This window comes from Moschus berezovskii, chromosome 12 (assembly GCF_049115385.1).
Source record: "Moschus berezovskii isolate FMDL1 chromosome 12, NW_MosBer_1.0, whole genome shotgun sequence".
NCBI classification, from domain to species: Eukaryota; Metazoa; Chordata; class Mammalia; order Artiodactyla; family Moschidae; genus Moschus; species Moschus berezovskii.
Window position 1 is genome coordinate 44,870,494 of NC_142471.1, and position 18,293 is coordinate 44,888,786.

Consider the following 18,293-nt stretch of genomic DNA (forward strand, 5'->3'; position numbering starts at 1 on the left):
GAAAGAATTTAAAAAAACCCTCCAAAACAAAACAAAACCCAAAATCCCGAATTAATAAACTGGACTTCAAAATTAGAAAGTTCTATTTTTCAAAAGTCATTGAAGATAATGAAAAGATTTATTTCATGTACCTGATAAAAGACTTATCTAAAATATATAAAGCACTTCCAAAACTCAAGAGTAAAAGAACAACTATACCAGTGGTTGATTCATGTTGATGTATGAACACCATAATAAAGTAATCAGCCTCCAATTGAAATACAGAAATTAATCTAAAAGAAAAAAACCCAATTAAAACACAGGCAAAAAGATGACTTCATGTGTGTAGCCATATGTCAAAATTTACCTAATTGTACACTTTAAATATATATAATTTGTTATATGCCAATTATACTTCAATAAAACCCTTAAAAATATAATCTGTCTTCTTCACTAGACTGACAGCTTCTCAAGGGCAGGAATTATAAATTATTAACGTTTGTGCCTACATTAGCATCTTGTAATACAAGAAGATCTTATAATGGGAAGATTCCCCTGGAGGAGGCCATAGCAACCCACTCCAGTATTCTTGCCTGGAGAATCGCATGGACAGAGCAGCCGGGTGGGCTACAGTCCCTGGGGTTGCAAAGAGTCAGACAGGACTGAAGTGACTTATCACACACGCACAATGTAAGAATACAGAAGCAGTTGAGTAAGTACTTGCTGCATAAACATAATTAACGAGCAAAACAGGAAGTACATTGAGGTTAAAATGAATCCAGAAATACTTAATCTGGACTAAGTATTATGTAACTGACATATATTTAAAAATTCATTTACAAAGAGCATGGCATGGTAAGAGCCATGAGGAATCACCCTAAGTGAATCTTTAAGTAGCCTAATCTCACTGGACTTCATTTCAACATCTAAAAATCAAGTCTGTCAATAATTTTTATATTGTTTATCTCATAGAATTGCTTGGAAAACCAAATAAAACAAATTTAAAGCCCTTCAATACCTTCAGTTGGTATTTGGTGTCATCAGATTTAACTTTGTAACAGAGTAAAGAAAACAAGGGATTCCCTGGTGGCTTAGCTGGTACAGAACCTGCCTGCCAATGCAGAAGACATAAGAGACACGGGTTCGATCCCTGGATTGGGAAGATCCCCCAGAGAAGGAAACCACAACCTGCTCCAGTATTCTTGCCTGGAAAATTCTGTGGACAGAGGAGCCTAGCAGGCTACAGTCCATGGAGTCACAGAGAGTTGGACACGACTGAGCACGCAGACACACATGCTAGAGAAACCAAAGACATCTGACTCCATTTATGTAAGGTTGAAAAGAAACCAGGTCTATTGGCATGATTGGAAATAAAGAGACAGAAACAATCTTCTTCTGTTTTTGGCCCTGCAGTGGACAAATCTGTTTATTATTCTCAGCAATAATAATAATGCCTACTCTGATCTCTTAATTATAGAAAATAAACACCTGTCTTTTGAAAAGTAGTTGAAAAATATAAAATACCAATGATCAATTTCTATTGCATTTTAGAACGGTTTCTGTCTTCTTTCCTAAGAGAAACAAAATTAGGCTTATTTCTTTCAGGTTTGGGAAATCAAAAATGTACAAACAGAAGCTTTTGCTCTTAACAAATTAAATCCTGAGTTTTCTAAGTAAACATCTTTCACAACTATGTTGTTTGTTCTGAAAGACAACTGCCCTTAGCTTGCTTAAAATTTAAATTTATTGATAAACTTTTCCGAAAATGCAAAGGTAAACAGTGATAACAGCAAAGAAGAGACAGAAGTCTGAATGACCTTTGTGATAGCTCTCCCTAGGGATAGCCTTAAGACTTCACACTCAAAGATAAATCTTCACCTAAGTTAAAAACTTAAGGAACCCATTTAAATCTTTTCAAGAGCTTATTACAACTTTATGAGTTCTTAGATTTAGTAGTAAGAAAAATTCTTATTTTCTTTTACTAGTAATGAAAATTTATGATGAGAACAGCAAAAAATAATTGGAGATTAAAGAAATTCTACTTACTAATGGGTTATGCCCCTAGCAAGATTTATACAAAAACCATCCACCCCATTTTTATTAGTATCATTAAAACAGTGGTGATTATGCAGCAGAAAGAACACTCTTGCCTTTCATTCCCATGACTAATAAAAATTAAGAAAAGCCAAATTCCAACTGAATTTGGATCCTTCCCAGTGAGCTGGTGTCATTTAGTAGTGATGCAGGGCTGTTTTTGTAGCGATGGGCACCTCTAGTATACTCAATGAAAAGTACCAGTACTATAAACAACGGGGTCTACTTTTGTCCTTTTTATCAGTTCTGCTGATACTCACAAAAGATATAAGGACCTGTGATGTTTAGGACAATTTGGTTCACTAGAGGGCAGGTTTTATATTAAGTATATCAACATTCTGCTCAGTAAGTTTCATGTCTAGGCATCTTCTTTATGTTCTCACAGAAATATCAAAACAATACTGCAGCACCACAGTAACACCTTTTAGTACTGAAGCTATTTACTGGATGTTCTGGGGGAACATTAGGAGAAAAGCAAGGCAGGGGGAAGATTAGAGTTTTTAATGCCTTCCTTCTATCCATACTTATTGAAAGGTTTTAACTCATGACTGCTCCAGGGAGAATCGCAGCAAGTAGAGGAATAACACTGTCTGGATAAAAGTATTTGCCTATTTGCATGACCTGTTTCATATTCATTTAAAAGTCTGATACCAACCAGATGCCCCACAATGATGATAAATTTAATTTATTTCCAATTTCTCAAACTCTTCTACAGATTCAGGCAGCACAGTCACAGCCATTAGCTCACTGAGCCTGGATGAATCATTGAAGCAATGGAATTGATCAGGCAGATAGATTGCAGTACATGGTTAAGAGTCTCCAAAGAAGGGAGATGGCAGAAATCCAACATCAAATAGATGATGAAATGGCCATTTCCATTAAGGGAACAGCACATCACAGATATTAATTAGGAGGCACTATAATAGAGTTAAGTGGATACGGGGGAAAATGCTGAGTTAAAGTCACCCCAGGTGTCCTCAGCCTGAGGCAATTATAGATATGAAGGTGAGTCATGGATCTGCGATTTTCCATCTATTTTACAATGGCTGCAGGTAAATTAGACCAGATACAACTCCAGAGTGATGAAGCTTTTTTAGACTGGGGAGAAACTATCCTTAAAAAAGAAAAAAAATCTAATGTTTTACTATTCCCAGGGAAATTACAGCCTTTATTTATAGAAACATTAATGGGAAATGACAAGAGACTACTTCCTCTAGTACAACAGAAGTGAAGCAAATGAAACAGCTTTGAGTTTAAATGCTATGCATTCTAACAAATCTTTTATAAATTCATCTTTAAAAACTGATGGAATATTTTGTTCTGAGTCTTCAGTTCAAATCTAGCTTAACAGCTAAAAATTAAAAATCTTTTAAGAGTATTATTTGATACACTCAAAGGCTGGAGGAAATCACATTCCAGAACTTCAGTGCCCTCTAAAACAGTCTGAGATCAATATTCAAAGTATTCGTATGCCCAACAATGAATTTATGACAGTTTAATTTTTTTGTTCTATAGTTCCTTACACTTTTGTCCCCTAATAACTTCTAACTGCATCCTTCTTATCTGCATACATAATACTCAATAAATGCAGACAGATGACCAGTATGTGAGTTGAGACAATGCTGAGAATAAAAGGGTTTTATCTTTCTCTTTTAGTACATTTTGGATCAACCTCAGAATACTGGATGAAATGCTTCAGGTTATTAACTTCAGGTTATAGCTGTGTTTCTATCAAAGTAGAAATTCCTTTGCTGAAGTTCCGTTCTAAACTTCCCACAAATTCAATCAACAATTTTTATTTTTTGCCTTACCTCACCAGAACAGCAGAATCACAAGGATATTATAAAAAATAATATAGCATTATCTAAAAGGTGTGGAATAACTTGTTGAAAGCCCTTTCACCTACAAGTACTTCTAAAAGATCAGGACACATCAGCGAAAATGATGGCATAAAAACCTCACAGAATCCCTTATCCATAAAAATAATAAGAACCCTGGTAAAACTTGAGAGAATCATCTTTTTCTGAACTGTAGGAATTAACCAAAGGCTCGCAGCAGTCTGAGAAGTGTTTATTAAGGAAAAATTGACTGAATATTGGTAAACACAGTAAGTTGTGTATATCTTGATAACAAGCCTCACTCTGATCTTGAAGCTCCATGCAAGCAGAAGAACTGTCAACTGCCTGGTGGAGTGTTGAAGGTGAGCCCCAACATAAACACAGAGCCCTTTGGCAAAGAATGAATGACTTATAAGTTGTAGGCATTTCAAGAAATCTCCGTCTAATCATTGCTGCTGCTGCTGCTAAGTCACTTCAGTCGTGTCCGACTCTGTGTGACCCCATAGACGGAAGCCCACCAGGCTCCCCCGTCCCTGGGATTCTCCAGGCAAGAACACTGGAGTGGATTGCCATTTCCTTCTCCAATGTGTGAAAGTGGAAAGTGAAAAGTGAAAGTGAAGTCGCTCAGTCGTGTCCGACCCTTAGCGACCCCACGGACTGCAGCCTACCAGGCTCCTCCATCCATGGGATTTTCTAGGCAATAGTACTGGAGTGGCTTGCCATTGCCTTCTCCGCCGTCTAATCATTAGCTAACCACTAATCTAACCATCCAGAGACTTTAGTGACCACACATGAAATATAGATTTCACAGTATTAGGAAAGTCACTAAACAAATAGCAACAAAAACAAACTCTGAGGAAAAGAGAAAATCTGATTTCAAGAGTTGCCACATTTAAAATATCCAGTTTTCAACAAAAAATTGAAACATGCAAAGAAACAAGAAAGTTGGGTCCATATTCAGGGAACAAAAGTATTCATAAGTAACTGTCCCTGAGGAGCTCAGATGCTGGACTTACTAAACAGAAACTTTAAGTCAAATGTTTTAAATATATTAAAAAAAAAAACTAAAGAAAATTATGTCTAAATAACTAAATGAAAATATAAGAACAATGCCTCACAAATAGAGAATCTCAACAGAGATAAGAATCAAATAGAAATTCTATAGTTGAAGAGTATAATACCTGGAATAAACATTTCACTGAAAGGATTAAAAAACAGATTAGAGATGGCAGAAGGAGTCAGTGAACTCAAAGATAAGTCAATTAAAATTATCCAGTTTCAGAAACAAAAAGAATGAAGAAAAATGAACAGAGTTCAGAGACCAATGGGATATCACCAAATGTACCAACTAAACTCCAACTTTGGCCACCTGATGTGAAGAGATGACTTATTGGAAGAGACCCTGACGCTGGGAAAGACTGAAGGCAGGAGGAGACAGGGATGACAGAGGATGAGATGGTTGGGTGGCATCACCAACTCGATGGACAGGAGTTTGAGCAAGCTCTGGGAGTTGGTGATGGACAGGAAAGCCTGGCGTGCTGCAGTCCATGGGGTCGCAGAGTCGGATAAGACTGAGCGACTGAACTGAACTGAACCAACACATGCATAATAGGAGTCCTAGAAAGAGAGAGGAGAGAAAGGGACACAAAAAGTACTTAAAGATATAATGGCCAAAACTGTACCAAATTTATATAAACATTCAAGACATTCAATGAATCCAAATAGGATAAAGTCAAAGATATATACACATCATAGAACAGTTGAAAGACAAAGAGGAAATCCTGAAAGCAGAACATAAGGGACAAAATTTAGATACATCCCTGTAGGTTGCCTACAAATGTACCTGAGGTAAACAATGTGGCCCCAGAGTCTTAGTCCTGTCATATACCTCTTTGTAGATGGACTAGCTGAGTTATACATTTGATAGAACTAACAGGAGATGACTAACAGGAGACGGTTTTCATCCCACTGTCATCTTTGAGAATGACAATCAACCAAATTCTTCTATACTTAGTCTGTTAGTCTCTTGCACTAATCTCAAAGTGGGAATAGACTGAAAGAGGAAATGAATCTTCTTTTGCAGAAAGAAAAAAAGCATCAGCAACTGATGGCTGGTTATGGCTTTTATATGGGAATGTTCTTTAAGGTGGGCTTCCTAGGTGGTACAGTTATAAAGAATCTGCCTGCCAATTCAAGAGATACAAGAGACATGGGTTCAATCCCTGGGTCAGGAAGATCCCCTGGAGAAGGAAATGTCAACCCACTCCAGTATTCTTGCCCGGAAAATTCCATGGACAGAAGAGCCTGGCGGGCCACAGTCCATGGGGTTGCAAACAGTTGGACGTGACACAGTACGTTCTTTTAGGTACCTGAATAAAAAAGGCTTAACTTCCCTACAGTTGCTGATTAACAGTTTCTTAAGACTTATGAGTTAACCATCATTTTTTTGGATAGTTTATACACAAGAAAATACTCTGACATAGAGATATTACAATCTAAAGAAACTTAAGGAAAATACGATAAATCCTGATAATAGGCCTGTAAGTGTAACTGTGACTATGTTTCCATCTTATCTCCTCTCGTGTTAACATAAATCAAAGAGGCACTATGACAATCATACTTTTTCTCTTAAGATTAGAAATTATAATAAATATAAGGTTACTGATTTATTTCCCTTCTATAAAGCTCACTGTTATACTGACCCTCTTCAAACACTGCAACTGTTTTTTACACTTAGTGTGTTCATACTGAAGTACAACAAATCACTCTGGAAATATAATAAAAGGGTAGTAATAGGATGGGCTTCCCTGGTGGCTCAGAGGTTAAAGCGTCTGCCTCCAATGCGGGAGACCCGGGTTCGATCCCTGGGTCGGGAAGATCCCCTGGAGAAGGAAATGGTAACCCACTCCAGTATTCTTGCCTGGAGAATCCCATGGACGGAGAAGCCTGGTAAGCTACAGTCCACGGGGTCGCATAGAGTCAGACACGACTGAGCGATGGGACAGACAGACAGACAATAGGATTCATGCTCAAAGACAAATCACTTATCTTTTTTTAAGGGTACTATATCACAAAATTTTCAAACTGGAGAGTAACTGAACCATTTTTACCCTTGTTCCTCAGATAAAGAAACCAAGAAAGAAAATGTGGGGATAAAATATCTCACTCAAAATTATGAAAATGAAACAATTTAAAAAAACCAAGTATAAATTAATGAAATAAAATAGTAAGACTAACTCCTTTGTTGTTCACCAAAAACTATCACAACATTTTTAATTGGCCATACCCCAAAACAAAATAAAAAGCTTTTTTAAAAAAAATATTGGGACTAATGCCCATGGAAGAGAAAAGCTATAACTGAGTGGCCTCTAGTCTTCATGATCGTCATAGATGGAGAACTATTCCATTGTCCAGATGTCTCAGAACTAACCTGTGATGATTAGACATTCATTGTGATCCAGCACCTCAGTGAAGAGCCGTGAAATAATCAACTCAGGGTTGATTAAAAAGCGGATTTCTTCCTGCACAAGTCCTGCACTGGTTACACCACCTCCAACAAAACGATTTGCAAAATCCACCTATTTGGGAAAATGTGACATGTTAAATGCTGATTTAAAATACCTACATTTATGATTAAGAAGTACTCCCTCTAAGCTCTGACCTTCCCTTCCTTCCCCATATAAATCAATTTTCAAATTATCAATCTTCCCAGAGATACTGGATTGTGGTTGACTGCACTCTTTCCACTTCACTGCAGTTACCATCTCTGAATATTTCTTTGGATTCCAAAACCTTAGAATGAACTTAGAATATAGAGCTTTTAGGAAAAAGCCTCAATGTAATCACATGGGCTCTTATTTAGAAACCTTATTTGTGCTACAAATCAAGGCAGGTTTTATCTGGAAAGGTTTTAAGGTCATTTCTCCACCATTCACTACTCAATTTGCGTTTATGTACTTCATATGACGTTAATATAATTACACAAACGTATCTCATCTTCTTATGCTTTGCTTTATAGCACTTCACAGATTTTGCAAATTTTTTTTTTTTTAAACAAACTGAATGTTTATATCAACCCTGCACCAAGCAAGGCTCTTGGTGCCATTTTATCCAATAGCATTTGCTCACTTTATCATATTTTGGTAATCCCTGCAATATTTCAAACCCTCAACCAGCAAAAAGATTATGACTTGCTGAAGACTCAGAAGATGGCTGGAATTTTTTTAGCAAGAAAGTACTTTTTAATTAAGGCATGTACATTTCCTTAGACATCAATGCTACTGGACACTTAAAAGACCACAGTATAGTGTAAACATAACTTTTATAAACACTGGGAAACAAAAAATTCATGTGACTTGCTTTACTGTGATAATCTGGAACTGAACCCATGATATCTTCAAGGTACACAGCCTGTACCTGTTTATTATATAACATGGCAATCAAACACTTGTCCTTAAAGATTTGAAAAGTTTAGGAAGTAACCTTTTCTGAGTAATTTTTTTTTAATTAACATTTTTAAATTGAAGATAGCTGCTTTACAGAATTATGTTGGTTTCTGCCAAACGTCAACATGAGTCAGCCATAGGTATACATATGTTCCCTCCCTCCTGAACTGCCCTCTCACCTCCCTCCCCATCCCACCCCTCTAGGTTACGGAGCCCTGGTTTGAATTCCCTGAGTCATACAGCAAATTTCCATTGGCTATCTATTTTACATATGGTAATATAAGTTTCCATGTTACTTTCTCCATACATCCCACCCTCTTCTTCCTGCCCACCCTCCACCCGAGTCCATAAGTCTATTCTCTATGTCTGCGTCTCCACTAGTGCCCTGCGAATAATTTCATCAGGACCATCCTTCTAAATTCCATATATATGCATTAGTGTATGACATTTGTTTTTCTTTTTCTGACTTACTTCACCCTGTATAATAGGCTCTAGGATGAACCTATTATACTCTATTATAGAGTATAATAACTTTTTAAGAGATAAAGATTTCTTCCTTCTAAATTCAATCACAAGCCCCAAACTGCATAAATATTACAAACTTTTTGCTTTTATATACCTAAGGGGGGAAAAATGAAGATCAAAAATCTAGTTTAACAAGAAATTAATACTTGAAATTTAGTTTAATATTACATGTAAGTTTTCTATGGAGCACTATGATGGGATCCCCAAGTTCCTACTAATAAAAGTGGGTGGGTTAGACAATCCTCTAGAGAAAATGGACTCTAGAAGATAGTGAAGGACAGGGAAGCCTGGCTTGCTGCAGTCCATGGGGTTGCAAAGAGTTGGATATGACTTAGCAACTGAACAACAATAATAGAAAGCAAACTCAGCTTGCCAGGATTATTTGTCTTAAACTTACTATGTCCTCAAGAGTATGCTAGGCTCTATGGGGCAACACGTAAGAAACAGTTTCTAACTCTGTCTTATTCTATTTGAGGAGTTCTGTACGCAGGTCAAGAAGCAACAGTTAGAACTGGACATGGAACAACAGACTGGTTCCAAATCGGGAAAAGAGTACATCAAGGCTGTGTATTGTCATCCTGCTTATTTAACTTATATGCAGAGTACATCATGAGAAATGCTGGACTGGATGAAGCACGAGCTGGAATGAAGATTGCTGGGAGAAATATCAATAACCTCAGATATGCAGATGACACCACCCTTATGGCAGAAAGCAAAGAAGAACTAAAGAGCCTCTTGATGAAAGTGAAAGAGGAAAGTGAAAAAGTTGGCTTAAAACTCAACATTCAGAAAACTAAGATCATGGCATCTGGTCCCATCACTTCATGGCAAATTAGACGGGGAAACAATGGAAACAGTGACAGACTTTATTTTGGGGGGCTCCAAAATCACTGCAGATGGTTAACTGCAGCCATGAAATTAAAAGACGCTTGCTCCCTGAAAGAAAAGCTATGATGAATCTAGACAGCATATTAAAAAGCAGAGACATTACCAACAAAGGTCCGTCTAATCAAAGCTATGGTTTTTCCAGTAGTCATGTATGGATGTGAGAATTGGACTATAAAGAAAGCTGAGCGCCGAAGAACTGATGCTTCTGAACTATGGTTTTGGAGAAGACTCTTGAGAGTCCCTTGGACAGCAAGGAGATCCAACCAGTCAGTCTTAAAAGAAATCAGTCCTGAATATTCATTGGAAGGACTGATGCTGAAGCTGAAACTCCAATACTTTGGCCACCTGATGCAAAGAGCTGACTCATTTGAAAAGACCCTGATGCTGGGAAAGATTGAAGGTGGGAGGAGAAGGGGACAACAGAGGATGAAATGGTTGGATGGCATCACCGATGCAATGGACATGAGTTTGAGTAAACTCCGGGAGTCGGTGATGGACAGGGAAGCCTGGTGTGCTGCAGTCCATGGGGTCGTAAAGAGTCGGACACGACTGAGCGACTGAACTGAACTGAGATTACAGGTACACACCAAACTTGTGTACATACATAGTCATATACAATGAAAAACCCAGAATTTAGTAAGTAATGTAACAGAGACTTCTATAGCGTATAGGAAGAACTCACTCCTGGGTCTCTTCTTTACTCTTACACTACTACCACACTCATGACACTTCTGACACCAGATGCGTGGATTTTCCGCAATTCTGCAACACCCAGCTGGATGTCCTACAATCCAATTCAGTTTTGACACTCTCTACCAGGAGTCAGTGAATGATCCCACAGGCTAAGGATTCAGTCCTACAGACTGCCCTAGTTCAGATGCCAATTTCAAGCCCCAGACTGACACCAGTACTTCTAGTTGACCAGTTATAGAGTTCCCATTACCCACTTCCAAGATTTGATGACTTGCTAGAATAGCTTATAGAATTCAGGGTAACACTTTCATTTACTGATTTATTGAAAAGGATATAGTAAAGGATACAGATGAACAGGGCTTCTATGCTAGTTCAGATGGTAAAGAATCTGCCTGCAATGTGGGAGACCAGGGTTTGATCCCTGTGTTGGGAAGAACCCCTGGAGGAGGGCATGGCAACCCATTCCTGTATTCTTGCCTGGAGAATCCCCATGGACAGAGGAATTTGGTGGGCTACAGTCCACGGGGTCACAAAGAGTCAGACATGACTGAGCAACTAAGCACACACACAGATGAATAGCCGGGTGTAGATACCAGGGCAAGGTACACGGGAAGGGGCACAGAGATTCCACACCCTTTCCAGGCAAGTCATCTCCCAGTACCTCCACACATTCACCAACCCCAAAGCTGTCCAAATCCTGTACTTCGAAAATTTTTATGAAAGCTTCAACACATTCGCACGACCAATCATTAACTGAGGGTCTAATCCCTCTCCCTTTCCCAGAGGATGGGAGGTGGGGCAGAAAGTCCCAAACTTATAATCATGGCTTAGTCTTTCTGGTACCCAGACCCCATGCTGAAGGTACCCAGGAGCCCACCAAGAGTTGTGTTATTAGAACAAAAGACATACTGGGAAATTTCAAGGGATTCAGGCACTCTTAAGTTAGAAATTGGGGTCAGAGACCAAATATTAGAACAAAGGGTATTCCCAGTGCTCTCACCACTCTGGAGAGTACAGGGTTTTAGGAGGTTGGTGCCAAAAACAGGGTGCAAAGACTAATACATAGATTTCCTATGATTTCACATATACTTTCAGACTATTGTATATTATAAGATTTCTTAAAACTTGTATTCTTTAAAGCAATTATATGAAATGGTACTGTGAGGCCTATTTTACAAAAGTGAAACAAGAATATAAATTTTAAAATATTTATTATTAATTTTGCTGCACTGAGTCTTAGCTGCAGCATGTGGGATTCAGCTCCCTGACCTGGGATTAAACCCAGGTCTCCTGAATTGGGAGTGTGGAAGCCACAGGACCACCAGGAAATTCCCAAGAATATGAATCTTCTGACTTGTAGAAATATATGTGAAAAGAGAGAAATCAGGAGAAGATAAAGTAGTCTTCTTTAATTACACAAGAACTTAGAAAATACTGAAAAATATGACTGGACAAGTTTTTGAAATAAGTTACCACAGTGAATCATATATATTTGGGTTTATATTCTGGCATAATAAATCAACATTAAAACTTTAGCTGATATAGAAAAATAATTTTCATTAAACTAGTCTACTGATTAGAAAGTTACCTACTACACATAACGTCTTTATACATTGGGTGACTCATTGCTTAAACTGTCCAATTCAAATATTAATGAAACATGCTGAGAACTATGGAATACAAAGATAAATAAGACATGGTTCCTGATTTCATAGCAGTTATAGTCTAGAGGGGAGTCAGGCACATGGTTAGAATGATAAGATGATTATCAAACAACCTATTAGGATGTATTTGGTACTTCCAAAATAATGTAATTAACTATAAGTGGAGCATGGGGAAAACAGGGGAGCATTACAGAAGGATGCAGCACTCCATTGAGAATTTGCTGACATTTAGGCTGAAGGAATTGCTGCACAAGGACATGGGGAAAACCACATGTAAAAAGCTGTATGAAGAGAGTGGTAAGCAGATTCCTCATGCCTATCTGCAAAGTACAGTATGTGGAGAGTTAAAGTTGGTAATGAGCTGGTCTGGGGGCCAAAAAAATTTATACTTAATTCTGAAGATTCTGGGAAAGATTCTAAGAAAAATAACAACTGTATCTGTGTTTTAGGAAGATAATTTAGACTACAGTTTAAGGAATGAACTGGAAAAGTAAAAGCAGAAAGACTGATTAGGTAAATACTGAATAGTTTAGACAAGTACTCCTAGGGCCTCGAACAGGTCCGTGGGGGGGAAATGAGACCCAGCAAAGAAATAAAATGACAGCTCTTGAAAACTGAGAGACTGGCTAAGTATCATGGTACTCAGAATAGAAATGAGAAACAAAGAAGGTCTGAGATCAGCTAAACTTAATTGTTACTGGAACGAGATACATAACTAAATTTAAAAGATAAGCTCTATTCAATCTGTATCGTACTTGAAAATGATAAATGAAATGCAGTTAATGTGCATGCTATTGTTCATTCTTTGAATAAAAGGCCAACATTTATTACTTAAAAGGGATGCACAGAAACAAATACACTAAATTCAGTATGCCTCTGAAAGCAGGAGTCTTTTAGAAAATCAAAGTTTCTACTACTTAAAAAAGTTCTTAATAAACGGCTCTCTATTACAGGTAAGAAACCTGTTCCAGTACATGAAAACAAGCATATGAGTGCTTCTTTATTTTTAGTCTTTTTCCAACTCATTTTACTTTAAAGCTACTTGTTCAGCTTACTTAGTTTCTGAATTATAACTTGATGAAAAGAGAGAAATGATAACACTCCTTAGAGAGGTTTTGCTGTTGTTGCCATTCAGCATAATGTAATTTATATGTTACACCAGGAGCTTTGGAGCACTGCAATACAATATTCCTGATCTCCTGGGGATACATGGCATGGGTAGGGAGAAAAATAAATAGAAACCTTTATGGTATTCTTTTAATCACCAAGGTTTCACATTTCATCTATAATACATTCCAAGGAAGTGGGGAGAATCTCAACCTTGAATGTTGTTGAATAATTCCTTGCCGAATTGTACTGTAATGAAAGGTCAGCATGCCTGTGGTGCTAACAAGCAGTAGCTTTGTTTATTTCATGTGTATTAAGCCTCCCTCAGTTAATCCAAGATGTTAATGTAGGTAAGAACCTTGTCAAGATGGAAATGTGGGGGAAAAAGTGATAGTCATTCAAAACAAATTTTAGTCTATTTCAAAATTATTGCTTTATTATATAGAAGAAAAGGGACTTATTAAATACAAATTCTAGAAAAACTTAAGTACAGGACAGAAATTAATTCAGTTATCCTAAGTATTTTAGGCTATAATCTTAATCACTGGATGAAGGTGATTCAAAACAAAATACAGTCTGCCTCTTTGAAAATTTTAAATACAAATATGTCTAAATAAAAGGTCATTCTAAAAAGAATGTAGGCACCTACCTAAAGCATATGCATGAAATAACTAGCCAAATACAAATCAGTCAGGTCATTTTATAATAAATATTTTAAAAAATAGTCCACATTCAAACCAACTGTCCATTATTTAATAACTGCATTATTTAACTCCTAACCCTATATAAACATAAGGCTCTGAAGAAAAATCAGCTGTTCTCAGTATAAATGAAATGGTGCACAAGTTTCTTTCAAAGAAAATCAGGATTACAATGCTCTCATAAATAAGATAAAACACAAAGCACTAAGATTTCATCTCTGATTAGTGATTTTTTTTTTAAAGATCACTATAAAGCAAAAGGAAAGCATATGTCCGGGTTAGGTGTTACAACAATTTAAAGCTAGATACACAAAATGTTTTGTTAACTCCTTTTATCAAAAATATATTTTTAAGTAATGGCAGTAACAAAATAATAAAAATTGAGAGATGGACAAAATTACCTGCTCTAAAACAGGACATCAAGAGTCAGCAAGTCAGACAGCAAGTGCATTTGGCTCACATACCTAAAACTATTACATATGGGAGAGAGGACTTTCTTATCAATCAGTTTTAGATGTCTGCCTCCTAGACCCAAACAAGGTTGGTGGCAGAAAAACATCTCAAGCTGGTCATTATTTAGGGCAGAGCAAGAGCCTTTAAAGAAAAAGAACAAAACTGTCTGGTGACAGCTTGTCAAGACTATACCCTGGGAACTTCCTCCACTGTCAATTTACAATCTGTGTCTGAACCAAGAGGCCTGATGTTGTCCAGATCTTGGGATTTTCTGTCAAAGGCTTTTTAAAGAGGCACATGTAAGATACAGAAAACGTACACCGGCAGATAACAGTATTACCAAGGCTGTCAAGATGATCTGTTCAGTGTTTTTCTCCATTCTGCTATTATGCTTGTTTGCATTAAATCAACTTAGAAGAAAATAAACAGCTTTTCAAATTTCCTTTGCTGTCAGAAGCTTGACAAGAGAGTCTCCTCCCACACCCCCATTCACCTACCTGTAGCATGCCTTGACCATTTCCTTCTATGGTACCTTCGTAAGTGACATGCAATCGAGTCAGGAGTTTTTCACATCTATGATTCAAAAAGATATTTCCTCATTTATTTTTTTAATGGTAAGTATTTCACTATAGAAAAGTCTGACAATACAGATTAACTAGAAAAGAAAACTGAAACTATTCCAAATCTCAAAGGTCAGAAATAGATGCTTTCTCTTCACATTCCTGGGACAGTCTCCCCCAATTTTTCTTATTCAAATATATAAATATACATATCTAAATTAAAATGGGATCATATACTGTTTTGAAAACTGGTTTGCCCCTACAAAATACTACTTTCTCCCCTTTTATTTTTTAAAAAATATTTTATACAATTTTTAAAGGTTCCTTTATTTAGTTATTACAAAATATTGACTATATTCCCCAGGCTGTAACATCCTCAAGCCTATCTAACATCCAACAGTTTGTATCTTCAACTCCCCACCCTATCCCTGCCATCACTGGTAACCACTAGTTTATTCTCTGTATCTGTGAGTCAGCTTCTTTTTTGTTATATCCAGAAGTTTACTCTATTTTTTAGATTTCACATATAAGTGATATGATACAATATTTGTCTTTCTCTGTCTGACCTATTTCACTCACCAGCATCATGCCCTCCAAATCCATCCATGCTGCTTCAAATGGCAGACTGAGTAGTATTCCATTGTGTGTGTGTGTGTGTGTGTGTAGGTGTATACAGGGTTCAGATAAACTACCCCCCAAATTTGGCACCCTCGCATACTGAATATTTTAAGCTGAAGAAGTTTGAGAAAATGGCAGAAGCAGACTTCCTCCCCCCTCATCCTTCTTGCCTGAAACAAGCCATAAAACTCTCACATGAGGGACGCTACCTATGCCTGGAAGAAAGGGGCATTCTTCTATCTGAAGACAAAGAAATGCCAAGAAGAATTCTAACGACCAGACCTTGCTGTTTTCTGCAGTTTACTATAATCACCCCATGCTCTTTTACACATCATATTCCTGCATGACTGTCTGTTCTTCACCAAACCTAGCATAAAGTATATAGATCTGTTTCTTTGGGTCTTGACTTCCTCATAAAGGTTCCTGTGTCACATAAAACTAATATTAAAAATTGCTTTTTATTAATAGCAGTTAATGATGACATTTTTTCTTAAATTTTTTCCTCCTGATTATTTTCTGAATAAAAATAAATAAACCATAATAGAATGTAACAGATACAAACCTCTTTCATAGCATAGCATAAACTTTCTGGAGGAGACTTGCATATCTTTAGAACAATTTCATTAAAAAAAAAACCCAACAAAACAATAAAACAATTCAGCTGGGAAGTTCTATTTATTTATTGGGATTTGCTTTCATCCTGGTATCAATGAGTCCAAATATATTTCTAGTAAGGCTCCAATCCAGGTTATTCAATGTAGTTATAAAAGCTTCACTGGTACTCATTTAATCTTCACAACATCCCTATTACTATCTCCCTTTTACAGATGAGGAAACAAAGTACCATAAGCATTTAAGTAACCTAATACTAGTAAATGAAGCAACAAAGATCTGAATCCAGAAAGCCTAAGGTAAACTATACTTTTAGAAAAATGACTTCCCAAATCTCTTGGAGAAAGTCAGTACCATAAATTTGATTCTTTTTAGTTTCCTTTTGGAAGGGGGGGGTGGTGTGGGGAAATCCTCCTTTCTGAGCTATTTTATTCCAAGGGAGATCATCTGTGAGGATACTATAGAAAAGATAAAGAAGCATGATCCAGAAATCTCATCTGCTGTCAACTATTCTCTGTGATTGTAGTTGTCACTTCTCAATAAAATTACGAAATTGCTAGAAACTAGTTTTTTAAATAAGCATCCTTCAACTTCCTAATAGGTCTCCCCTTCTGTCCCCAGCAAATTCTTCACACCACTGCCCCAGGAATCAAATATTATTCTGGTTCTCTGTGATTAAGCCTACTAAGATATTTCGGAGAAGGCAGTGGCACCCCATTCCAGTACTCTTGCCTGGAAAACACCACGGATGGAGGAGCCTGGTAGGCTGCAGTCCATGGGGTCGCTAAGAGTCAGACACGACTAAGCGACTTTACTTTCATTTTTCACTTTCAGGCATTGGCAAAGGAAATGGCAACCAACTCCAGTGTTCTTGCTTGGAGAATCCCAGGGACAGGGGAGCCTGGTGGGCTGCCATCTATGGGGTCACACAGAGTTGGACACGACTGATGTGACTCAGCAGCAGCATTAAGATATTCACTGATAATCACAGGATTAACTATAATGCCAGAAATTTGGAACTCAGAAAAGCCTCTAGCTTCCTGGCACCCATTTAGCCCTGTACTCTTGGGAAAACTAATAGTCCTCATCTCTTCTTCATCCTCTCTCTTCAAGTGAAAGCATGTTTCTGGTTCTGTGGAATCTCAGAGATGGATTTTAATTACATTCTCCCACTCACTTATGAAGCAACTAAAACAAGAGATCAATGAAATGAAAAAAAAAAAGTTTGAAAAGTATCAAGTTAAATTCTGCCTATCTAGGTTAAGAGGAATATCTTGATCTTACTCAAGGGGCAGAATTATCTTATGGATGCAGCAACCTCACCAATCTGCATTTTGACCTATCCCTTCTCTCCCAGATGGTATACAAATAGGTGCCCTTTCACATTAGTGCCAAACGAATGCCAGATGCAGAGGAGAGATTCTGAGCTAAATTAAAAACAATTCCTCTGAAAGATCTATAAAATCTACACCAAGGCAACATGAATAAAACATGTATTCCTATTAGAGACTAATAAAAGAGCTAAGAAAAGCAACCTTTTATACTCTACTCTGGGCAGATAACACAGCAGATTGTTACTTTTAGTTCTAGGCACCATATTTTAAGAAGGACCAATTGCTTAGGGTATGTTAAGAGCAGAGTTTAAAGGGTTTATAATCCATATTACATGTGAAATGAGTAGTTTAATATGTACTAATGTGCATTGTTACAGGTGGGGGCTGGATCAAGAAAACATTAAGATACATGAAAGAGGGTCAAATGTTAAAGAAAATTAGATTTATTGTAGTTCAAAAAAGAAGAACCAGGGATGGGATTTGGCATGGTAGGGAGATTTCTGGAAGACAGACTTATTCAATGAATTAAAGTATCAGATAGTAACACAAACAGCCCACAATGGGAAGAGTGTGGTACAAGAGTGGATTTCCCATCACCAGGGCTGTCTAGTCTCCATCTGTTATAGGTATTACAGAGTTGACAGTTTTTAGTAGGCAGCTGGATCAGATGACATCCTGGGTCCCTTTTATCTCTAATACGCTATGATTCCAAAATGCTATACATGACTCTTCCTTTCTGACTCAATTTTGTTCTTGTTTTTGTCTTTCTTTTGGTTGCTTAA

At 37.3% G+C, this 18,293-nt stretch overlaps 1 protein-coding gene across 1 annotated transcript in view; it reads right to left on the reverse strand.

Moving 5' to 3' along the window:
- The window catches only part of PARG (poly(ADP-ribose) glycohydrolase), a 122,941-nt gene that overhangs the window by 31,543 nt on the left and 73,105 nt on the right, over positions 1-18,293 (reverse strand). The window contains exons 12-13 of the mRNA XM_088842097.1: positions 14,885-14,960; positions 7,342-7,489 (exon numbers count right to left, since the gene is read on the reverse strand). Coding sequence (XP_088698223.1) covers positions 7,342-7,489; positions 14,885-14,960 — 224 coding nt within the window. The remainder of the gene's footprint in view (positions 1-7,341; positions 7,490-14,884; positions 14,961-18,293) is intronic.